Source organism: Rhipicephalus microplus, chromosome 3, assembly GCF_043290135.1.
Source record: "Rhipicephalus microplus isolate Deutch F79 chromosome 3, USDA_Rmic, whole genome shotgun sequence".
Lineage (NCBI taxonomy): Eukaryota > Metazoa > Arthropoda > Arachnida > Ixodida > Ixodidae > Rhipicephalus > Rhipicephalus microplus.
The window spans coordinates 246,766,710-246,792,527 of NC_134702.1; the positions used below are offsets into that span (position 1 = coordinate 246,766,710).

Here is a 25,818-nt window from a genome sequence, read left to right on the forward strand (position 1 = left end):
GACATTTGGGCTATTCGCGAACTCTCGCCCGAGTACGCCAACAGTATTACTGGCCGCGACTATCAACTAGTGTACATCGATATGTGAAAGGCTGCCGTGAGTGCCAGCGCCGCAAGACTCCGCCTGTGAGACCCGCGGGCCTGCTCCAGCCGATCGCACCACCACGGACACCGTTTGACCTCGTGGGAATGGACCTTCTTGAGCCCTTCCCTTTGTCGTACTCTGGAAACAAATGGATTATAGTTGCGACAGATTATCTTACGCGTTATGCTGAAACAAAAGCGTTACCCCGTGGCACGGCCTCTGAAGTCGCACAGTTCTTCGTGCACCAATTCGTCCTACGGCATGGTGCCCCGTCATGCGTGATTACGGACAGAGGGACGTCGTTTACAGCACGAATGATGGAGGACATTTTTAAACTGAGCTGCACAAGTCATCGAAAAACAACGGCTTATCATCCGCAATCCAATGGACTGACAGAGAGGCTTAACAAGACCATAGCGGACATGCTGTCAATGTACGTGGACGTACAACATAAAACCTGGGACGAGATTCTTCCGTACATCACGTTTGCTTATAATACGGCAACGCAAGAAACAACGCGATTTCCGCCTTTCCGACTTGTTTACGGACGCAACGTGCGAACCATGCTCGATGCTATGCTTCCGTGCGACCAAAGCAATGAACTTGCTCAAGTTGCTGAGCAATACACTAAATACGCCGAAGAAGCTCGTCAGCTAGCTCGCATAAACACCAGTCACCAACAAGATGCAGACGCACGACGTTACAACCTCCGCCATCGAAATGTCACCTACCACCCTGGGGACCGAGTGTGGGTGTGGATCCCTGTCCGGCGACCAGGCTTATCCGAAAAACTCCTAAGCCGTTATTTTGGACCGTACAAGGTTCTTAGACGAATCACAGATCTTACCTACGAGGTATTTCCGGATGGCGCAGCGTCTTCTCGTCGACAGCTTCGGCCCGAAACCGTGCATGTCGTTCGGATGAAGCCCTACTTCACACAGTAGCCCTTGTGGTTTCACTTGCTACGACATGCCGTGACATTGCGTTGCTGCTGCTGTTTGTGTTCTCCTGTGTTTTAATGCCTTTTCTTTTTGCGCTTGGCGGAAGCGTTGGCGAAACTTCCTCATTTGCGCTGCGAGTAGTGGCACTCTCCCTATTTTGGTTCTCTATATCTGCGTGTGTATACCTTCATTTTTTTTTATTTACGAGCATCCAGTCGATGCTTTCAACGGGGGGGACTATTGCCACATGGTTTGCTTGGGTGAGATCGAGGAGTGAAAGAAGACAAAGACGATCTCTCTGAGCCGCTGCTTGAGTAGTCGACTAAACGAGCCCATTTTTATCAAGTTTGTCGAGAGTAACGTGACAATATGTTACCGGCGCTTCTTGCTTCGTCTACACACGACTTTATTGCGAGAGAATAACTGTAAATGTATAGTTTAGACATCCATGAACCTAAATAAACTATTTTATCTTGTGTCGATGTTCGCACAAGGAGCGCTGACGATCGAACGTCGCGCTTTCAGTTACGCAGGCTGTCACCGAAAGCTGCCGGCCGCACTTAGCCGGTACTTCTCCGACCGATATTTAACAACACCCAATTTTCAGTTGGTAATTTAGTACGCCTTCGTGAACTGACTCCCTGGAATATATTTTCAGTGGATTGCATTGGTATTTCTGTGGATGTTTTTTTAATTGTCGGTATTGATATAACTGCATATGTGTACATTGGCACATCCACTGTTTACTGCCAGCGGAGGCCAGAAAAACGGCTGTCGCTCGCCATCGCCACTCCATAAATGCATATCTGGCATTGATTGACCTTCCACTTAATTCAGGTACAGTTTAGGTAACAGTTAGAAATATTGCGATACTCAAATGCAGAAACTTGAAGCATCGCAACTCAGCTGCTTCGAATCCAGCCTTACCCAGTGCCCCGTCCCAGCGTGGCCTGTCGTGCCGCCCGCGTCGGTGTACCTGCTGCCGGCGCTTCTGCTTTAAGTAGGCACAATTCTAAAGTGTAAGAATGACTGTACAGCACAGTTTAGACATCCCTGAGCCTACATCAACCATTTATCCACATTTGCGGTGCCTGCGCAAGAAGAGGCGATGATTGATGTGTCGTGGTTTCGGCAACGTTGGCTGTCACCGAAAGCTTCCTTCTGAGCGCAGGAGCCGGTACTTCTCTGACTCGTACGTAAGAACACGCACTTTCGAGTTGGCAATTTGGTACGCGTTAGTGAACTAACATACTGGCATATTTTTTCAGCGGATTGCATTAGTCATTTCTTCGGCGGTTTCTTAGTAGAAGGTATCGATATAACTGCAAATATGTAATCGGGCACGCCAGATGCGTACTGCTATATCGTCACTTGCGCGAAAGAAAAATACTCAATATTCACTCGTGTGCGGGGATATCTACCAAACAATTGATTTGATTCGTGGGGTTTAACGTTCCAAAACCACCATATGATTATCAGAGACGCCGATGTGGAGGGCTCTGGAAATTTTGACCACCTGGGGTTCTTTAAATATCTACCAAACAAGGCATGTAAATCATCTGCACTTGTTGACTAGTAGCAAGTGCGAAAAACGACTATAAAAGGGAAAAAAGACTATCGGCAACAACAGCTGGCAATCTGTGGCTGCTCCTCCAGTCAATTTGAGATTTTTCAGAGTGAAAATGTAGATCCTTCAAAACACTTTGTGCTCTTGCTAATATCTGCTCGTCCTTCGGTGCCCGGAAGCCGTTCGTCACTGCGGAGTTAAGACGCAATTGTTATTTGGAAAGGAATATCGTGGAAGTCTTGACTGTGCGACTTGTAAACATGAAGTTCAATGGCGCGTTTTTTGGATAAAACGCCGTTTTACAACCACACAAACACGTTTCGCGTGGCGTAGTGGGTGGCGTACTCGGGTAACAATTAGGAGGTAGCGAGGTCAAATCCCGTGAAGGTGTGTTTTTTTTCAAATTTATTTTTGAATTTTTATTGTGGATGCGCGATATTTTACTTATATATTTATTTAAATATTGTGAATGGGTGCCCCCGTTTTATCTCCGGGAAGCCATTTAGCGCAGAGTGCTGGGACGCAGCCGCTCCAGCGTCCCAGTACCACCGCTGGGAGGCGCTGGTATCAGCGCCATACTTTGTCCATAATCAGGCATGGCGCTGGACGCTGGTACCCAGTGGCGCTTGTTTTTGCAATAGGGTATGAATATGAGAGACGCCGTGGTGGAGGGATCCCAAACTTTTGACCACCTGGGGTTCTTTAACGTGCACCCAAATCTGAGCACATGGACCTTCCGCATTTTCGCCTCCATCGAAAATGCATCCGCCGCAACCGGGATTCAATCCCTCGACCTGCAGGTCAGCAGCTGAGTACTTTAGCCACTAGACCACTGCAGCGAGGCTACCCACAGATACAGTCAAACCAACTTGCTTGGGGCGCAAAAGACAACGCGGACACCGTACCTATTGGCAACCTTCTTGAGGGTGTTGGAAAATTTGTGGCAGTACGGTACTACCGCGGGCTTGTATCTTTTTTAGACGGGGCTGGATATTGTCGTGTTGGTGTCCTTCGTTTTCTAAAGAAAGGTTTGAGACGCCAAGCTGCTCTTTACTAGCCTGTGTAACGCTGTCCATCCGTGTCACCGTGCCAACGTGCCGCACCGTGCTCCCCTCGCTGCAGGTGTTCAGGTCGTCGTAGTAGTAGTGCGTCGTAGTAGTGCGTAGCAATCTCCACGGCCGGACTAAACGAGCGGCACACGCGCACTCATTTGAATTGAGAAGAAAACCTATGTATGGTAATCATAATAAAAAGATAGTTGTTTCTGATGAAAGAACCTACGGAGATGAGCATTGGTGACTTAATCTCTAATAAAATTGGCTTTAAATATGATGCTAACTAAAAAAATAGTAACAGAAGGACGCAATTTGAGCACGAAATCGGACCAGAAAAGGTCTTCACGCTAAACTCATTGAACTTAACCTTCTTGGCTTTAGCAAGGTTTAAGCCATTACACATTTCGTGGAATGATAGTCAGCCCTTGTCTTTTCAAGGACTTATTAGCCCCAGGACAGCTTACTGCTCTCGCATAGTAAAATACCTCGTACTCTAAATCATCGTACATTTATTCTATTCACAGGTTTATCGAAGGTGGGCCCGCGGTGCTTTAAGCTAGACACGAAGCAAAGACCGTGCCACCGGTCGTTTATTCTTAGAATGTCCACTGGATAGCGGTACTTGTATATGATGAATATATGATGAAAAGATGAGAGATGTCGGTACTATGAGTGTTCACTAGAATGATGGACGGATGGACAGACGCATGGACACCCAGGCGAATAGACAGACAAATCCGCGGGTGGACGAATGAACGGATTAATGAATGAACGTACGGACGGACAGATGTATGAATTGGCGGACGTACAGATGAGCGCAGGGATGGACGCACATATGAGCGGACGGATGCATAGACAGAAAGACGGGCGCTTGTACGAAGGTATGCAGAGATGGACGGATGGACGCACCCATTGGCAGACGCACGGATGCACGGATGGCCGCACGGACGGTCGCACAGGCGGACGCACGGACGGATGTAAGCAAGAAGCAGTGGACGGATGGGAGCGCGGACGGACTGATGGATGCTTCGCCCCGCTCATCATCATGAACTCCGTTAATATGCTGTGATGTTTTTAAGACGGCCACAGGTGTTCGAGGTGGCACGAATAAACAGTTAAAGTTTAGCGCCTGACCTTTTGCTCTCTCCTTTTTATTATTCTCTGATCTGCGTTCTCCATGTTTGTACTATCATGTACCCAACTAGCGTCAACCAACTATTCCAACAACAAGTCTTTCTCTACCGGATTCAGCCTTTATCACCGACAGCAGGGGAGTGCCAAAGCCCGCGTTTTTCGGTCGGTGCGGGGAAACTTGTCGCTAAGGCGTGAACTTGGCCCGTTGAACTCAGGCGCTTCCTTAGCCAAGCTCCATTTTCGCGATATTAGAAGCGATGTCAGAAGCTATGGTCCGTGCCACCACAGTGTACGCAATACCAAGACACGCGATCCACCCGTAAAACTGTATTGGTTTCCGGACAAGACGCACAAAATAAAAAACTTGCAAGTGTGGGCCACCGCACTGATGAAAACTTGTAGCCTTGTCTTTCCCCCTTTTTTTTCATACTAAGCTTTTCTGCGAGAATAAGTGTGTGTTTCGTCTATCTGAATCAGTACGTAACACGCAACGCGTCCATGCAACGACTGCAGTAATGATTTCTTGCTGTTTCCTCGCATAGAGGAAGTCAAGATACTGTTGCTTGCGGAAATAACTTTGTCGTTTGATTCCTTTTGTTTCTAAGATATAGCTGTTGGTTTTGGCTGTTGCTACTCACACACAACCTGACTGAGTTATTGCTGCTTTTTTGTTTGATTTTAATTGAACTCCGCATGTTGGCAGGCTCACCGCCTGCCATTCACGCGCCGGGGAGGCTGCGTCATCAAGTCGGAATGAACGCTTGTTGATTTTCAGCTAATGTTTACATCGTTTTGCTGGTTTGTTAAAGTGTAGTCGGTTTAGTTGTGCGGAATTCATTAGAGTCACTGCATCAAACTCGCAATTCACACATGAATGATAATTGTAACTTTCAGAGACAGAGTGGTTTCTTCCACGGGTGCCGCTGTACGTGTGTTACGCACAGTTTTTCGAGAGTTCGTTTACGTGTGCAAGCTCGTGGCGCGTCGCGTAACACATCGTGCGTAAAATTCCACGCCTCTCACGCTGAGCCGCGTTCGTGCAGTAGGTTTTATACACCTGTAGAGTGGATATTTTCATAAAAGTGGGTGTCAGAACAAAAAAAAAAGCACATGGCTGATTCATTCGTTCTAGGAATTGGTAAAACGCGAAACTAAAACGTGTCCCTTAAGAAGTAGTGTGTTGTTTACTGTACATTGATACGAGAGAGCTTGCGCAGTGTCTATCAGTATTTGACAGCAATAGCATCACTTCGAGGGGATGCGTCCACGTTGAAATCAGTGATCCATCTCCTTCCCCCCAACTCACGTCCATCATAATTATTAAACAAACCCTTGAGCATAGAGATGCTTGTAGTAGCTGGCCTAGTTACCGGTGAGAGAATAACAAGAAAAAGGGATTTGGCGGTCATAAGACGCCAAACTTGGACTAAGGTATTCAACTCGCGGCACGCTTGAGTTGTGGCCGCCACTGCCCGATCAGGATTAATCGCAACTTGTGTCGTGTTGTCTCTCTGCAGCCAGTAGCGATCATTCGCAAGGAGAGCATAAATGAGTAAAGCCGAACTGCATCTAGGCGAAACAAGCGTGTTTCAGAGATTGCGGAGCTAAGGGTGTTTGCTTGGGTGAGTTGGTAGCTCTTTATTGTCAACTTATTGCCCACTGTCTACAAGACGAACATTTGTGATGAAGGACTAGGCGGACACAAGCGCCAACTTTCAACTGAGCTTATTGGACAGACACATGATGCTTTAATGCACTCACGTTTCATGGTTACAAAAAAAAGACTTACAAAAGTGAATCAGAAAAAAATGTATACAGTACAAATGAAATGACCAGACATGCCGAGGTAACTTGTACCTATCACACATTTTGCATAACGGGTTCAAATAGATCATTTTATCACATACCTATGACACATATTGCATTGCGGGTTAAGATACAGCATCCGAGATTATCCGCCTGGAAGATGACTGCGTCAGTATGGCTTCTTTGGCCCTGATGCAGGAAGAAATGAACTATCATTTCATTCTCCCATACGAACGAGATACGAGTCGCACAAGAACACTATACTACGGCCACTGAATGAAAAACAAGGTACGGGCTGCTGCGTGCTGCCGATGCGGCAAGATGGGCCCAGTTCACCTCGGGCCTGCTCTGGCTTCACCGCTCCTTCTGGAAGAAATGCTTTTAACGCATTTTCATGCATATCAGTAGACCGTAAATAGCGCGTTTCGTAGCTGCACATCACAGGTTCGATTTCAAATTGTAATTAGGAGTACATATTGCACAGCATATGTGAACAGTTCGTGCAAGGAGGGCCAATAATTTGCAGAATATAGGCCTCAACGAGTGCTGCTCGTTTGCTTCTCCTGAACTGTAAATAAGTGTTTATCGTGAGTGCCTGCAAACGCGCACACGATAAACACTGCACTCTAGCACAGAAAACATGTGTCTGGCTGCCCCCACACACGGTCACACGAACTAGTTGCCGCGCACAAACAAAGATCACGGCAAGGTACATAGACGCTCATAAATCTTGCGGTGGCCCTAATGCTGCACGCACCGGTATCTACTTCACGTACGGGAACAATGAAGTTTTCCCGGTCCCTGACGTTCCTTGGCCAAAATTACTCTACAGCCAGGTATCAGAATGCTGTGGAATTCAGATAAAATTGTGGTACTGCAAGCTAGCGTTTCTTTTCGCGTTCGACTTGCACAGCGGCACAAACAGCAGCACAACAAACTCGTTGCAACACACCGAAAAAAAATCTGCACACGCGCACATTATAAAAGCTGTTCTTAAACAGAGGAAACATGAAGGAAACTGCCCCCCCCCCCCCTCACACACACGGTCGTGCCCAAGAAAGCACGAGAAAGCGCACACACACAAAATGGCAGATCCCACGTACAGTGGGAGTCCATGATAAGCGAAGCACTAATGAGAAATGTTGATATTTTACTTTGAAAGCAGCACATCGTCACAAGGTGGAGGTGAATGATGCCGTACATGACTTCCGTGTCATGATTATCACGTTTGAATGCGTCGTTCACCTTCGTCATCTAATGACGTCACGTGATAGCAACTTTAGTATATGTGGAGCTAGCGAAACGGCCACGAGCACGCTATGAGGGTGGTATGTTGTCATGTTCTTACATGACAAGCATGTCAAGATTCCAATGTTTGCACCGGTCATATATTTAGTCGCCAAAAAAGTTGCCACTTTACGTAGGTGTGGCGTGCGTAGTAATAAAAATTGCGAGTTACCGTACATGACAACTTTATTGACGTTCTTCAATGAAAGTCGCATGATCCGCTTCACCATGGGAGCATTCAGAAAAAAAATGCATGTACTAGCAGCATCTCTGGATGCTAGAACCTCATAAAAAATTTGTAATGCTTTCAGCTGTTGTGAACACAGAGCGAAGCAGTCGCTACAAGAAGAAAAGACGGCGTGCGTAGCCTTGCTGTTTATTTACAGAATTTCATTGCACTGTAGTCATGTGAACGATAGTCACACAACTTACTTACAAAACAACGGAAACAAATACGAAAGTAGTGCGTAATCGTCCTAGTGCCCGCACCACGCTTTCTGTGCGGTAATGCTTACTCTACACATTCGCCTAAGTTCATTTTCTGAAAGCTGCCCAAAGAGTGCTATCTGTTGTCCTGCCTAAGAAGTATGTTAATTGAAAATTTAAACTCTGTATGGTGAAATAGGAGATATTACGGGAGTGAAGGAGTCGATAAGCTTTCAGGGCAGTTGAAGCTGTGGTCGGAACACGCAGACTAATCATCACCTAGCCACTGCGGAGCAAAACTTTATATAAGTGTAAAGCCCTTAAAGCAGTTAAAAATTTTATAAAACGCCACCACCTCATGACACACGAAGCTGTCCGCTTAGCAAAGGTTTGTTGGGAGGTTGCTGCCGGACGCACCAGTGCACCAGTGCCCTCAAGATCTATGCAGGTTAATTGAGAAGATGCGTACACTCGAGAAACAGCAGAAACCTACTGAATTGTGCGTTAAGTGCTCCCTTTTCTGGTTGGTATAAATGTACTAAAAAGAGGAAAACGTTGTCACCTAATTGTTTCAAACTAGATAACTAAGTTATGACGTAAGCTAAAGATCGCCAAAATTTGCCATAACACCACTCATAATTTCTGGTCACCACGGTCCTCTCAAACTTGCCAATTTGGCGACGAATAGCCACCAGTGTTAACACCGAGGGTAAGGGAAGTGTAGGATCGGTCGGAGAGGGAAGTCAGGCTTGGGAATTTTCGGTGGGGCATAGAAACCCGGTGCGGATTCATTACGGCAGATTAGTCGCAGGTAAACTGTTCTTAGATCTGGGTAATGCTTGCAAATTTCTGCGAGATCTTGTTTAGCTCTGTGTGGATTTGCTTCGTTGGGTCCTTAGCTGCGTGTATGCTTCCTGTTCTAAAAGAGCTGAAATTTTCCGATCAGTAGTGCTGGCTGTCACACCACCATCAAACTGCCCTGGTCGTCGGGCAAGATGACAATGCGCTGATCCCGTTCGAGTTCTCGAAGTGCCTGGTTCTCCTCTGCGGTCAAGTTCTTTTTCCTTTGTAACGGTAATTTCGAAAGGATCCCAATAGATTTTTCTAGCGCTCGGCCTCACTCTCTGGATGGCTTCCTCTACAGCCGCGACAAGTTTGGGTAGACGGGCCGTCATTTATACGTTATAGCCGTGTCCCTTTGCCATAACATATGTTTCCCGATCAGTGAGTGGACGAAATGAAAGGTTGGTGACGATCTTGTCATTTTGGATGCTTTAGGGGGAACTACGGTCCAAGAGGTAAGAAGGTTTTTTATCCTGCATGGTCTGGTCCTTCGGCTTTACCAATGGTGGAAGTTCCAATCGTTTCCCAGTTTTCATACCCAACCAGACAGACATCTGTCGATTGTTTACATTCAAGTACATCGGCGATGTTTGTACCAGTAAGCTTTTGATTGCATTATCACACGAAGAGCAGGGTTCGTACGTACGCGGTGATACATGTTTCTATCTGTGAAGTTTTCTTTCTTCTTTTATGTAGATGACACTTTCGCGCAGTTATCTAATTGAATCTACGTGCTTATTTGTTTGACTGATGATTACGACCTAACAGCAGCTTGGTGTTAGTAAACAGAGATGCTGCTAGTACCGCTCTGTCCTGTCAGTATGTTCTATCCCGCTTCTGTATTTCGCCTCACGCTACAAAAAAAAATATCCTCTCATTTCAGACACACGGCTGTTAGTAATAACAGCGATCAACAGAAGTAGCTTTTTAGCAGGTGTGCTCTTTGAAGTCGCTTTGAATGCTATATATTCAAAACTTTCCCGTACCTGAATGTCATTGAAACACTGCGAAGCAGTCTTTGTATTGTAACTCTGGTGACAACACACTTGGGTGAAAACTAAAGCCATCCAGAACGGTGAGTGTCTGGCAACCACAACAACGTCGCCTTCCTGTCTAGAGTCACTAGACACTGCGACAGCCACGGCATGTCATCACACCTGGATGCCGAAGTACCTTACTGGTGTCTAATATTCTCTGTGGCTGAAAGTGTGTTGCAGCGTCTTAGTTTCGCTACGTAAGTGACATCATTTGTGATACTGGTAATGCTGAACACGCACCGACACACAGTATATTCATCTGCACGCAGTGCAACTGAAGAAAGTGCTATTGTATAAATTTCTCGCCCAAGTCTGAGGAAGGTCTAAATCAGAAAATTTCAAGAGTTTTAGTTTCTTCGCTCATTTAAATGATGCTTTGCGATACCGAGAGATCACGAAGGATCGATTACATGTACGTTATTTTGTTTACTTTATTCTAGTACGTCTGTTTCAACTACGGTGCTGCACTTGCCTACCTAGTGTGCGCAATATTTGCCATCTCCATCGGACTGAACCCCCTTAAGACCACGACGTCCTTGGTTAGTGTGGTAAGTATATTCGAACACAAGAACAAGGTGATGCCTGAGGTCTAATGACCATTTGTAGTAATCTTTACGTACATGTACCAAGGGCCTTATATATTTAACAGCTTGAGTACTCGTTAAATTTAAAACACCATACGAACACAGAATCAATCATTCAGGCCTCGAAATGATAAATAAGGCCACATAACTTGTGTAACAGTCTCGTTTCATTTCGATTTTCGAAAGAAAGGGAAAAAGAGGTCCAGCAGAGAAACACCGCTGTAGAAAGCTATGAATGCCTCAAATGAGAGTTTTTTTGTGTCGGAACATTTGGTACATGACAATTTCTTTGTTTTAAATGCCAAAACAACGTTGTCGTCCAAGGCTGTCATGTTTTGAATGATTTACATACCATGTCCACCATGAAGAGTGAGTGGTTACAGTGCTTGTTGCTGAACCGAAGATTGCGGATATGACCATGGGAAGGCGGTGGCATGTCGGTATAGGTGAACTGGTGGAAGCCCGTGTACTGTGCGATATCAGTGGAAATTAAAGAACGCCAGATAGTCGCAAGTGAAAGACTTGTTTTTGTTGAATGACGTCGCGCTGTGGCATCGCTTTGTAAGGCTACGCACGATGGCTGCGGCCGGCTCGCTTCATCTTTGCTTGAGCCGGAACCGGCATCAGCACCCGCCCTTGTTCTCGCACTGGGTAACGATTCTATCAGTTTCGACTTTTATTAGAAGCATGACAACAGCGAGAAAATATTGTGCCTCATGAGTCTATAAAAGTACACGTCCTACAAAATTTTATGAAGCATGGAAATTCGGCTTATTGTTGCGTGTTTTGTCGAAAAACGTGTGGTTAACACCTCTCACCAGCTGCGGACAGAGGGTTTACGAAATTGATGAATTTATGCCTTTTTCCTTTGAAGACACCAACAAGCTCCATAAGCGCGCAGCGGATTATTGTGAGTTGCCGATCCGTATTGCCGTCGGCCGCAACGCTCATGGTTAATGTTTCTTGCTGAGCACTTCCGCATCTGCACGATGCCAGGGTGTATACACTCAGTATAAAGTGCATTTTATTCTTATTTTGGCCCTTCAGACTCTTCCTTGTTCACTAAAGTTTCCTCATTTTCGGTAGAACGTATTCAAGGTCTGTAAATTATTGCGTTAAGAACTCGCCTCTGGCATTTCTAGTGCCTGGTCCATATTCTCCTACTGCCTGGTCTCCAGCCTGCTTTATCACTACCTTGGCATTGAAGTCGCCCATCAGTATAGTATACTGTGTTTTTGCCTTACTTACTGCCGATTCTACATCTTCATAGAAGCTTTCAACTGAAGCGTCATCATGGCTGGATGTAGGCGCGTAAGCCTGTGCCACATTCACCTTGTATCTCTTATTCAGTTTGATTACGATACCTACCACCCTTTATTTATTGCTATAGTTTTCCATTATGTTACCAGCTAAGGATCAGGAACCCCACGCCAAGTTCTCTTCTATCAGCCAAGCCACGGTAGCAAAGAACGTACCTATTCTGTAGCACTGTATAGGCCTCATCTGTGCCCCTAACCTCACTGAGCTCTATTACATCCCATTCAACACCGTATTCTCGTCTAATAGTATAGCTAGACGTGCCTCACTAGATGAGGCTCAAGCGTTAAACGTTGCGAAGTTCAGGTTCCAATGGTGGCCTGTCCGGACCCAGAGATGCTCAGCAACCTCTGCTGCGTTGCAACTCTGACCGCCGCCTTGGTCAGCAGTGTCGCAGCCACTGGGCAGCAAGTGTCATGTGTTGATTGACTTATGCATGTGGGATGTAGTGGTAAGATACTGTGCCAGGATGGCCAATTCTTCTCTTGTTAGGGAGTGCGTTACCGGTGGTTGTCACCGTTGAGGCCGCACCCCAGGCCTCTTATTTAAATTCCATCGTTACGCTGGTATTTCCTTTCCGGTTGGGAGCTGCGTGGTCCCGGAATTCTAACCACTGACCTCTTGCACGCGACGCTGATACTCTAACCACTACGCCATTGTTTTTTAATATTTTTTCACGTTCCTTCCTCAAGTTTTGGTATAGCCCCGTTACACTACGTAATTCTCAGAGAAACCGAGCCTGCAGTGTTTGAGAAGTTTCGGGACTGTAGTAGACCATTTCATTAAGATAGCCCCGCTGCGGTGGTCAAGTGGCTAAGGTACTCGGCTGCTGACCCGCAGGTCGCGGGTTCAAATCCCTGCTGCGGCGGCTGCATTTCCGATGGAGGCGGAAATGTTGTAGGCCCGTGTGCTCAGATTTGGGCGCACGTTAAAGAACCCCAGGTGGTCGAAATTTCCGGAGCCCTCCACTACGGCGTCTCTCATAATCATATGGTGGTTTTGGGACGTTAAACCCCACATATCAATCAACCATTTTGTTAAGATAGCGCCCACTTATCGAAAACTAAAGATTATTCTAGAACTGGCATGGCTGCTGGCGATAATGCTGGAATATTCGACAACTCGAGTATGAATGCGGACGTGCTTCGCCACTTCTCAGTTCATCGACGGCCGACGCGCTGTTCAACGCTATCGGTGCCGGTGTGTATCGCTACAATCTTCCTTTTCATTTGTTAACCTCAAGTAGGGCCTAAGTGAACAGTTTAATCTTCGACCTGTAGTCTTCTCCCTTCGTCTATGTCATGACCCTGTGACAATATATAAACAAAAAGTGCTTCATGTACTCGCGAACAACCGAGGAACAATAGCCCCGCGAGTTGCGACGCGCTCGTGCTGCCACAGGGTGTCGTCACTCGTGCACACCACTTATCTCGTGATGGGAGTGGTTGATAAATCAACTTTCACCAGAAGTGTGCGTTGTAGTTACATAGAGCACGAAGCACGCTTCGTTCGCCGCAGCGAACGCGTTTGCGAAAGGCACATGCGGCTCACACAAATAATTACACTCGTGAAAGTTGGGGATAGTACATGCGTTCTTGTTCGAGCAGATCGCATGCAGCGCGGAGCTAACCTGGCATGTTGTATGTTCTTTTCGTGCATTCTTTCTGGTTGAGGAGCACGCTTCATGTAGGCGTTTGTCGCGGGACCCTACAATTAGTTGCTGCAGGACTCATTTCTTCGCCCTTGTGGAGAAACAATGGACGAGAAACCGCTTCACTACAACTGTGTTTTCCTCTTTGTTTATAGTTGTTCATGCGGAGTTGTAAGCAATAGCAGGTTATAAAAAAACACAGTATCATTGTTATTAGTGCTTTAAAATTGTTATACACAGCTGTGAGTACTCGTCGGCGTTAAATCCACCTTGTCTGCCTTTTCTTTAGGTTGGCCTTCTTTTTTCAGCATCTTACTGAGCGCGCATTTTTAAGTGATGCGCAATACGACGACCTAAGGCTTACTTTCCCCTTTTTCGACTGTGTTGATTATGACAAGCTTTCAGGAGAACCGCGGCTTCTTCTATTTCGGGGGCAAACTAGATAAGAAGTGAATGACGACTGTGCGCAACAGTCAAGGTAATCACGGCAATGAATAACACGTGACGACAAGCGGTAATTGTACGCGCTCCTCACAACGTGCTTCCTAATCACAATGCTTGGTTTCTCCAATGCATTTGTGGAAGTTTCCTTCCGTTGGAAAAAATAAATTTTTGGGGGGCATTCCCGGCTGCCTTATGTTAAGTATATGAAGTGCTCGTGCTCGTAGATGTATCAGTGCTTTTTACACTGCAATAACGTTAAAGCATTGTCTTACCCGAGAACAGTTAAATATCAACAACATTTGGTTTGGCCCGTCTTTGATATAGTCGCATTTAACTTACCACTATTTCAATGTGATTAAGTTTAACATGACCGCGTTAAAGAATGCGTTTCGCAAAAGGTGCAGTGTCACCTAAGTCGGTTCTGTTCTACTCAGAGGCTATGCCCATTCCCTAAATAGCCTAGCAACAAAACACTATATATGAGTGTCATTAGCATAAGAAATGTTGCAAGGCAGAAGGGTTACATTTCGACAGGTGTCATAACCTAAGCTGCACAGTGGGTGCGTTGTGTGAAGGGCTATCCACGAAAAGGTGCTGAGGCACAATTGATTGTGTTGATCAGCAACATCACCAATAAAGTGGGCAGCTGTGCAGGGGTGCGTTCTGCCTTGCAGATGTGTAGATAGTACTGTGGAAATTGCCTAAACGAAGAAACATGATACAATGGGCACTTTGCAGCTGTATATTTGAAGTGAAAGGCACTACGACGATAACGTCAGCACCGAAGAATGCACCATCGGCTGAACTTTTCAGAAATCAGAACATAATGCCTTTTGATAAGGTTAGGCAATTCAAAAGCGCAGTATTAGTACGCGAAATAATATATGAGAATGTACCTTTTCAAGCATCAGTTTTATTAAATCCCAGATGTCACACTCGTCAGGCTAAACAAGAAGATCCTAATCTGCCAACAGTGCACAATGTCTACGGCTCTCGAACAATACCTTTTGTTGCTGCTAAATTCTGAACAGCATTCTTACTCTAAGTAAACGTCTGCCAAATAGGATTCAGTCACTCAGGCAACTGTTTCTATCGAAGAGTTACCAGTTGTCATGCTAATGTTGTGAAAATATATGTACATGTCGCAATATTTCAGTTTTTCTCCCTACATGTCCGCATATGATTTTGTAATCTGTGATTTAATTCTGTGTGTAAAGATTTTTACTCGCTAATTAAACGAAATGCTTGTCTATAACGGATCCTTAACTACCCATGTCGGCTACGCATAGGGGAGTTTTCGCACAAGTTTTTGTGAGCAATTTCATTGAAAAATAACGTATAGCACTCTGAAACGCGGTTCTGAAGACACAGCGCGGTTTATTGAGGAATCTCCATCATTGTTCCAACTACCCCTTCTTCCTCCTCAGCAGACTACCCACTACTAGCTTATGTCCCAAGTGTGTCGTGCCATAAGAAGAAGAAAAGTATGCCACAGATAGGCCCCCCCCCCCTGCAGACAAGTGGCCGTGGGCACTTTAAGAGAAAAAAAGATCAGACGGAGCTTGTCAGAACGGGTGCCGGCTTGATCCTTTCAATGCTGACTGTGTCTTCATGCCCATTACGCAGGATTGTAAAATTATGTTTAGAACGCTTCATGACTGGAAAAGGACCGTCATAGCGAGGCTGAAGAGCACGATGAGACGCATCGACATGAAAGAAAACGTGTGAAGATGTCTGTAGGTTTGCCGGCAGAAAAACGTCATTCTTAGTGTGAGCTGAAGTTGGTGATGGGCGCAAGTTTTGCATGAAGATCCACAGACGCTGGACGAAAGAAGATGGATCCGAAGCACTCGGCGTAGTAACAAGACTGACGAGGTCACCAGGCAAACGGAGTGTACAGCCATAAATCACCTCGGCTAAAGAGCAGGCAAGTTCTAGCTGAAGTGTTGAACGCAGGGCGAGAAGCACGATGGGGAGGTGTGATACGCAATCTTTGGTGTGAGGCCGCGAGGCGAGTGCTGCTTTTAGATGATGGTGGAGTCTCTCCACTAAGCCATTTGATGCTGGATGATATGCAGTTGTGCGAATACGCGCACAACCCAGTAGAGATGTGACACAGGTGAAAAGCGCTCACTCAAACTGTCGCCTCGATCCGTAGTCACCGTTGATGGTACATCGAAACGGCTAATCCAAGAAAGGAACGAGCAACTGTTTCTGCTGTGATGTCAGGCATTGGAGCTGCTTCTCACCACCTATTGTACCTGTCAATACACGTAAGCAAATACGTATTTCCCCGACATGGAGGTAATGGACCTACAATGTCCAAATGAATGGTGTTGAAACGTGCATCAGGGAGAGGGAATTTTCCCCGTGGAGGCTTGGTGTGCCGTTGCACCTTGATACGCTGACATGCTCTGCAAATGCGAACCCAGTCACGAATGTTAGCGCGTATGCGCGGTCAGACATAGCGTTCCGTGACCAGATATCTTAGCTCTAACGCTTAGATGGCAGATGGAGTGGAGGGTGTCAAAAACAGCATGACAAAGCTGTGAAGGAACATAGATATGAATGTAGTTGTGTGAAACAACGCCCCAGAGCATAACGTCGTCGTCAGGAAGGTTGACTTGTACCAGTCGGAGGGAAGTAGAAGATCGGAGTCGTGTAAGCTCATCGTCCAATGCATGTGCCTCCACGAGCGACGACAACGAAAGGTCGATGGTGACTGTCGTGGCATTGATGATAATACGACTGAGAGCGTCCGCTGCACTGTTAAAGCTGCCTTTTACATAACGTATGTCTTTGGTGAATTCGGCAATGAAAGCAAGGTGTCGAAGTTCTCTAGGAGTGTGCGTGGCACAGCAGGAACGTAAATCCGAAACAAGTGGCTTGTAGTCGGTAAGAATGGCAAATTGTCGCCCGTCAAGAAAGTACCTGAAATGCTTCACCGCAAGGTAGGCCGCGAGGAGCTCCCGCCCGAAAGTACTGTATCGGCGCTGAGTGTCGCGTAACTTGCAGGAAAAGAAGAAAATTGGAGCCCATGCACCATTGATCCATTGATGAAGAGCGGCTCCAACTGCTTCTGAAGAAGCGTCCACCATGAGGCTAGTGGGAGCAGTTGGTGAAGGGTGGTGCAGGAGGGTGGCCCGGGCGAGCTTGGTCTTAACGGCGGCAAAAACTTGATCCGCGACCGTGTCCCCGGGAAGTGCGGCTGACTCGGCTTGCGAAGCCAAGAGTAGTGCTTCCAGAGGCTGCAGTAGTGTAGAGAATGTAGGGATGAAGCGGCGATAAAAATTGACGAGACCGAGAAAGCGTCGTAGACTGCGTATGGACGTGGGAGGCGGGTACTCGAGGATAGCTTGAACCTTGTCAGGTAGAGTAGTGATGCCATCTTTAGTTATCTGATGTGCGCGGAATGCTATCTCCGAGACACCAAACTTATACTTTTCTACATTGATGACGACGTCGTAATCACGCAGTCGAGTGAAAAGCTGACGTAGATGTGTGCCTTGTGCGTTTCGGCGTCCTTTCTGGCAACTAGAAGATCGGCGATATAGGCGAAACAAAACGGCAAGCCTCTTGCGACTTCGTCTATAAAACGCTGAAATGTCTTAGCTGCGTTTCTCAAACCGAAAGGCATTCGTAAATACTCATAGAGCCCAAATGGGGTAATTATTGCAGTTTTGTGAATGTCAGAAAGCTCAATGGGGATCTGGTGATAAGCTTTCACAAGATCAATCTTCGAGTATACAGTTGTGCTGGTTAAAATTGCAGTACAGTCCTGAATATTGGGTAACGGGTATTGATCTTGAACGGTGACTGCATTGAGAGCTCGATAATCACCGCAGGGCCATCAGTCATTTTTCTTCTTGGGAACCATGTGTAGCGCCAATGACCACGAGCTTGATAATGGACGAATAATTTGCAACTGTAACATATACTCAATTTCATTGCAAGCAATTCGAAGTTTATCGGGGCTGTTACGACCGGCCCTGGGGAGCCAAGCAGGAGGAGTTTGGGGGAGAACCGGTTCTTGACCTGACGGTGTCGTCCACCCCCACCTCCCCATTCGGGTTCCTCCTCGCCGGGAGAGCTCCGGGGTCTGCTGTGCGTTCGTGACCATGTTTGGTAACATTTTAGGGCGCCGTGACCATATATGGACCTCGTGTTGGGATGTGCCACTCCATGTGTTGTGAGGTGTGTTTCCCCCTCTCTCGTGGCCGAGGGGCCGGAGACACCGTATTGGCTGACGATGCGGACGGGGCGCCCAGTGTCAACGGCGCGGCGCTATAAAATGCCGAAAACGTTTTGTATCACACGCACTCTTCTCTCTTTGGGTCAGTTGACCACTTCTCCACATGTAAATAAATCTCTGTGTTTCGTTCGGGCGCTTCTTCTCGCTGAATTGTTGGACGATGGATCCTGCGACGGGGCCAGCTACCGAAAACGAGACCAGCAGGACCCGGAGTCACAACAACTGGATGGCAGCGGCGGGATGCTGATAACTCGAAAGCGACCACTGGACGGAGTGAGCTCGAAGTTCAACAACGGGACGACAGGAGAAGGATTACACGAGCTCATCGACTTCCAAAGGGAATCGAACGGCACTTCTGAGAGGCACGACGCCGGAGACATGACTGCGAACTGGGTGAGTGCCGGCTTTCTCTGTTAAATTTTACCAGGCATTTACTCTATGTGTTAAGTAAAAGCTGGTAGAGAGGGGCTGTCTTGGTCATTGTGTTAACAGGTAACTTGGGTCAGGCGGAAATTGTGTGATAGCTTGGTTAAGCTCTTTCTGTCAGTGGCGTCAAGGTTAACAGTGGCAGGGCAGGATTCCGTATAAGAGCTTTTTGAAGCTTTATTTGTAGACTAAGTTAACGGAAAACTTGAGGCAAGGCAGGAACCTAGAGCTGTCGTAGCCGTCAAGGTTAATTAGTTGCAGGACAGGAATCTTTGTGGAACAGAGACAGCGGTACTGGAGGCAGCCATGAATCTGAAATCCCTGCGAAAGTCCATGTTGTTGCTACTTGCAAGGGAGTTGAATCTGGAGGTGTCAGACTCTCAAAGAAAGCCAGAGCTGATAGAGGCGATTCTCGCATTGGGGGCGGAGGATGACGAGCTGTCAGAATGTGTCGAGAAGATTCAGGAGAGGCAAGCGGCAGAGGCCGAAAGAAAGGCGGCCGAGGCCGAAGAAAAGGCGGCGGAGGCCGAAAGGAAAGCGGCAGAAGCCGAAGCAGATAAGATGCGAAAGCACGAGCTTGGAATGAAGCGCCTCGATTTAGAGATTAGCCATAATAGTAGAGCAGGAGGCAGCGAGGCATCCGGTACAGCAGAGCGGGTCAGGTTCAAAATGACGTACCTAATGGGATCGTACAAGCTAGGGGAGGACATTGGGCTGTTCCTCGTCAACTTTGAGAGAACTTGTGAAAGGCAAGGTTTCAGCCAGGATACATGGTCTCAACGCTTGTTGTCCCTACTTCCGGGGCAGGCCTCAGAAGTAATCGCGCGCCTCACGAAAGAGGAGGCTGACGAGTACAGTGAGGTAAAGTCGAGCCTAATCAAGAAATACAGGTTGTCAGCGGAAGGTTTCAGACAAAAATTTCGCAACGCCGTAAAAGAGAGCAATGATTCATACCCGGAGTTTGCTTACAAGTTAATGGCCAACATGGGGGAGTGGCTGAAAGAGGCAAAGGGGTATGGAAAGCATGACAAGGTGCTCGAGTGTATCGGTCTGGAACAATTTTATCAAAGGTTACCAGAAACGGTGAGGTTCTGGGTTCAGGATAGACCAGACGTGAACACCGTAACAAAAGCCGCAGAGCTCGCTGAAGAATTCGTTACGCGCCGCGCCCTCGGGGCAAACAGCGAGCCTAAAAGGGAAAAATTCCTACTACCGAATAAGGCGCCATTTAGAAAACAACCGACAAGTCTCGCACAAAAGGGTGAGGAAAACAATTCATCTAACCATGGGGCGTCGGCAGAGGCAAGCAAAAGGAAATTTGAGGCGAGAAAACCGGCGACTTGTTTCAATTGCCACGAAACAGGGCACTTCGCGAAACATTGCCCGAAAGAAAAGGTGGCCTTTTTATCTATAAATGAAGCCGACGAGAACATGAAGTTGTTAGAGCCCTATATGTACGACCTTACCGTGAACGGCAAGCAGTGTCGGGTTCTTAGAGACTCCGCAGCCACTATGGACGTAGTTCATCCGTCTTTTGTTCAGTCCGGACAGTATTCAGGAGACTGTGCCTGGATTAGACAAGCCGTAGAAGCAAACAGTCAGTGCCTCCCCGTAGCTAAATTTGTCCTTAAAGGCGCATTTGGTACGTTGGAAACGGAAGCCGCGGTATCGCCATATCTACCCCCTAAGTATCCTTACTTATTTTCAAATAAGTAAGATCAAATGCTGAAGGAGAAAGGTCTAACGTTGAGAGAAGGCATAGTGCAGGCACTGACTAGATCGAAGGCACGTGCGCTGGCTGCGAGAGCAACATTCACTGAGGCAAACAAGCCTCAAATCGACAACGGGCCTGGTTGCGAGTTGGACACCACGGTAACAAATCGACTTGTGCGAGAACAGGCTGCAGAAGCCGTAGTCGCGGAGGCAACCATTCCTAAAGGCGACGTTGAACCTCCTCCCGAATTGGAAGGGGTCAATTACGCCTCGTTGACCGAGCAAATAGAAAATGCCGTTGCTCCCAAGCCGATTCCTGGTAGTACAGAGGATAGCACAGAGGGTGACACATTCCAGGTACTAGGAACTACAAAAGAGTTGTGTGTCATGCCAACTTCGGTTAATTTCAGTCGGCTGCTGCAGGTGAGCCCCGCTTCATTAATAACCGAACAAAAGGGTGACCCAACGCTTAAGCAATTCCAGGACAGTTCGAAAGAGGGAATCGCCAAACGAAATGTGAGATTGCAAGAGAGGAGCGGCATACTCTATCGAAAATATCTAGATAGGCGAGGAGTAGAATTTGATCAGGTAGTCGTACCTCAGGCGTATCGTCAGGATTTGCTTAGTTTGGTGCATGGAGAATCATGGTCAGGCCACTTAGGCGTAAAGAAGACGAAAAATCGTCTCTTACAGGAATACTACTGGCCTGGATGCTTTAAAGATGTAGAGAGGTTTGTAAAATCTTGCGATGTGTGTCAGCGAGTGGGTAAGCCGGGAGATAAGGCGAAATTTCCAATGAAGCTGGTACCCGTAATCACGGAACCCTTTCGTCGGTTGGTAATTGACACAGTAGGTCCTTTGCCCAAGACAACTTCAGGCTACCGTCACATCCTGACCTTAATCTGCCCAGCTACTAAATTTCCAGAGGCGGTCCCGCTAAAAGAGCTAGGTTCCGTCGAAGTAGTGAACGCACTTCTGTCCGTGTTTGCCCGGGTAGGCTTTCCTGCCGAGATACAATCAGACCAGGGCACCATTTTCACGAGTGCCTTAACGACAACCTTTGTAGAGCGGTGTGGCGTGAAATTATTGCATAGTTCAGTCTACCATCCGCAGTCGAACTCGATAGAAAAGCTTCACTCCGTGATGAAGCGAGTGTTAGGAGCCAACCTGTGCTTAGTTCACCGGACTACTCGAGGCCTTTCATAGTCCAATGCGACGCTAGTGATAGAGGCATGGGGGCAGTTCTTAGTCAAAGGGATGAGGGGGATCAAGAGCATCCCGTCCTCTGTGTTGGCCGGAAACACCCTTCGCGAGCAGGTTTACAGCGCTAGCGAAAAGGAATGTGCGTGCTTGGTTTGGGCAGTCCAGAAACTGGCTTGTTATATTGCCGGAAGCAAGTTCATTGTGGAAGTGGACCACTGTCCTCTCACCTGGCTACAGACCATGTCCTCTAAGAACGGCCGCCTGCTGCGTTGGAGCCTCGTTTTGCAACAATATACGTTTGAAATACGCTACAAAAAGGTTGTACTCCATGGCAACGCTGATGGCTTAAGTCGATGCCCGTGACGCGAGAGGATGTCTCGAGAACTCTGGCATTTTTTTTCCTGACCTAGACAAGAGCTAGTGATTGTTTTTTTACTCTTTTAGGTGTACTTGTTTGAAAACGTTGAAGACACGGCTATCCAGGGTTTCGGGTTCGGTGTGCTTCCAGTGTTGTTGTTTTGTGTCACCTCAAAGTGTGAGTAACATTTTGAATAAATTGTGTATTTCCTTTAATATCAGTTAAAGGGGAAAATTGCCTGGTGAAGTTTGGCGGAATTGTCCGGCGCTCACCGGCTGAGTAGTTGTGTTTTCATGTGCGTATGTGATGTCTGGTGAGCCCTCAATGAAGCAGGTGTTGCCCTCTACTTCATCAAAGACGGTCGTCACCAAACCGACTGCCGGCGCTGATCTCTCCGGACAGTGGCTGCAAGCCTCAGCCCATCGAGATCTTCACCCCCCCGCGCGAGAGACTGTTACGACCGGCCCTGGGGAGCCAAGCAGGAGGAGTTTGGGGGAGAACCGGTTCTTGACCTGACAGTGTCGTCCACCCCCACCTCCCCATTCGGGTTCCTCCTCGCCGGGAGAGCTCCGGGGTCTGCTGTGCGTTCGTGACCATGTTTGGTAACATTTTAGGGCGCCGTGACCATATATGGACCTCGTGTTGGGATGTGCCACTCCATGTGTTGTGAGGTGTGTTTCCCCCTCCCTCGTGGCCGAGGGGCCGGAGACACCGTATTGGCTGACGATGCGGACGGGGCGCCCAGTGTCAACGGCGCGGCGCTATAAAATGCCGAAGACGTTTTGTATCACACGCACTCTTCTCTCTGTGGGTCAGTAGACCACTTCTCCACATGTAATTAAATCTCTGTTGTTCGTTCGGGCGCTTCTTCTCGCTGAATTGTTGGACGATGGATCCTACAACGGGGCCAGCTACCGAAAACGAGACCGGCAGGACCCGGAGTCACAACAGGGCCAAGTTGGCGAGAGCGGCTGTCAACCGGTGAGCCTGTGGTAACGATGCAGTGGGTCACAGTGCGCTTGGGGGTCTTATCCATGGGAGACTGCGTTGTCATCTCCGGAAACTCGTTGAGAGGAGCTGTATATGTTGATGTGGGCGGTTTACAAAAGTGGGGTTTAGGGCCGTAGCGGGTGACAGAAAACCATTGACCGATAAGCTGGTATAGCTATCGACCAGGCGACAGTGGTTCATATCCACGAGCAGATGAAAATGACTTGATGAAATGAAGAAATCGGCGCCTAAAATTGCGTAGCGTACGTCTGCTATCCAAAATAACCACTGCAGTTTTTTCTTAGAACCTAGATCAAGGGTCAGAGACTTCTGTCCGTAAGTTGCGATGACCTAAGAATTGATCGCTTGTAAAGGAGTTGACTTCTCACGAAGACGCCGGTCAGTTTCGGAAGCTGGAATTATGCTGAATTCTGCTCCAGTATCCACCAGCAAGCGCAGACCTGTGGTTTTGTCGGTGACGTGGAAGAGGCGGCTTGATGTTTGGCCTTGATCACCCGCCGCTGTTATTGACGATCGGCCGGAGCGTTTCCCATGCGCCATGAGTAAGGTGGCACACATCTGCGAGCACCGGCACGAAAACACCGGTGATACTAGCATGTGTTGTGCGGTGAAAAGCAGTGCTCAGTCTAGTGGAGGGACCGTTGCGGAACAGCCAACGTGACAGATGGTCGATATGGATGAGGCTGGTCATTTAAGTTGCGAATGCTCAGCGATTGCAGACGCAAGTTGGCGACTTCAGCTGCGAAATCTTTTACCGTTTCTCGAAGCGAATCTGCTTCGGAAATCGGAGAGGTGTGGGTAGCGTTTATGACTGCTGGAGCAACGTTCATCATCTCATCGGCCATTTCTGCCAGCTCCGACAGCGGCTTATCCTGAGCTGGGACAAGAGCCATTCGCATGGTAGGTGGAAGACGTTATAGAAACAACTCACGTAGTATGGATGTTACCGATCTGTCCGGCTGGTCCCAAGGCAGGTGCTGTAGGTGACGTAGCAACTGTGTGGGACGGCAGTCCCCAAGCTCTTCGTTGCACAGAAGCTGCTGAATGCGCCGATGCTTAGGTGGAACGAGTCGATCAAGAAGAGTCTGTTTGACTGTCGTATATGGAGTGTCACTAGGGGGGCCCACGAGGATGTCGCGTATTTCGGCCATTGCCTGCGGCGGCAACGCTTCAAAGAGGAGCTCATGCTTGCAAACTTCTGACGTGATGCGGCGAATGCGGAACTTGTTCTCGACTTGAATGAACCATAAGGAGGGATCGGCAAGCCACAGCTCCAACAACACCCAAAGAGGGTACATGGCTGGTGGCAGCGGTACCAGGGCTGAGGCTGTCGAGACGCTCACGCTGCTCCATGGAAGGTCGCGTTCGTAGTCCGGGTCACCAAATAATATAGCACTCTGAAACGCGGTTCCGAAAACACAGCGCGGTTTATTAATGCATCTCCGCCATTGTTCCAACTACCTCTTTTTCATCCTCAGCAGACTACCCACTACTAGCTTATGTCTCAAGTGTGTCGTGCCTGAAGAAGAAAAGTATGCCACAAACGCACTCTCTTTCTTTTTCAACGAACAGAGAACGAGTACAATATGCTAAACCAACACGGCCGGTTTGCCATTTTCACTTCAGAATTGTACTAGGAGAGTTTGAAAATGTCGTATTTTACGTGAAGAGACGTTCATTTTCATGCGGCAAGACTGGCGTTCCAAGCCACATAACACTTAGACGTTTCAAGTTGGAAGGTGAAGCTCCAAAGTTCCTCAATATATGTCACGCAGAACAAAATTGCGATTGACATATCTGCACGTTCAGAGAGAGTGCAACATGACACAGAAAGTGCGTCGCACTGAGATTGGAAATTTAGGGAGAGACAGGAATTTGTCCTTTATTGCACAGCGTAAACGCACGCGTAGTGGACTAGGGTTGAGAAGCGCAGGGATATCCTCTGTAGCATTTTTACCAGTTATTCATTTTTCATTCACATTATGGTTATCAGATATGCAGATAATTGAAATAACATAGCTCGTTGTGGTTCTGATTTAATATTTGCAGGCATTGGCACTGGCCTGCATGTTCTTGCATTTTGGACATGGCGTATACTGGAGCAAGAGCGCATCGACGGCTGCTCCACTCATTGGGGTAGCTGAGCTGCCTGCTGATCGCACATCAACAACGATGACTTGAAACTGTGTAGATGTGAATAAACTGATGTTTCTGAAACCAATCGCTATACAAACAGCTCACTGTCGTGACGCTGCATACGAGCGCGACGGATATGCGTGTCGCAATAAGCAGTCGACAAGCTGCGCTCTAGGTGACGCAAGTGAAAAACCACTCCTCTTAATTGTGCCGGTCGATTATATATAATTCGGGGGACATCACGTGGTAAGGGAGCTTGGCACACATAAATGTCGCCCACCTATCAGTACTAACGTCACGTGCCAAACACAGGCAAGCGGTAACAGCACACTTACTATGTTAACAAGAAGTCTAAAGCGTGCGTTGTTCGTAAATAATTCAACAAATGGTAGTAATTGATAACTTACCCTGAATGCCATTGGTGCCAAGGTGTCGTGAGGTAGCGTGCGCCTTCCTGTGTACTCTCGCAAGTTAAAATGCAATTCACCTTCTCTAATCTGCTTACAATGCAATGCCTTTTTATGCAACTGGCATCCTTAGCAA

General features: G+C 47.5%; 1 protein-coding gene across 1 annotated transcript in view; it reads left to right on the forward strand.

Moving 5' to 3' along the window:
- LOC119159846 (uncharacterized) overlaps positions 1-25,372 on the forward strand; it is a 44,024-nt gene extending 18,652 nt beyond the window's left edge. Inside the window, exons 3-4 of the mRNA XM_075888666.1 lie at positions 10,621-10,728; positions 25,189-25,372. Coding sequence (XP_075744781.1) covers positions 10,621-10,728; positions 25,189-25,320 — 240 coding nt within the window. The 3' untranslated portion in view covers positions 25,321-25,372. The remainder of the gene's footprint in view (positions 1-10,620; positions 10,729-25,188) is intronic.
- The last annotated feature ends 446 nt before the right edge of the window (positions 25,373-25,818 follow it).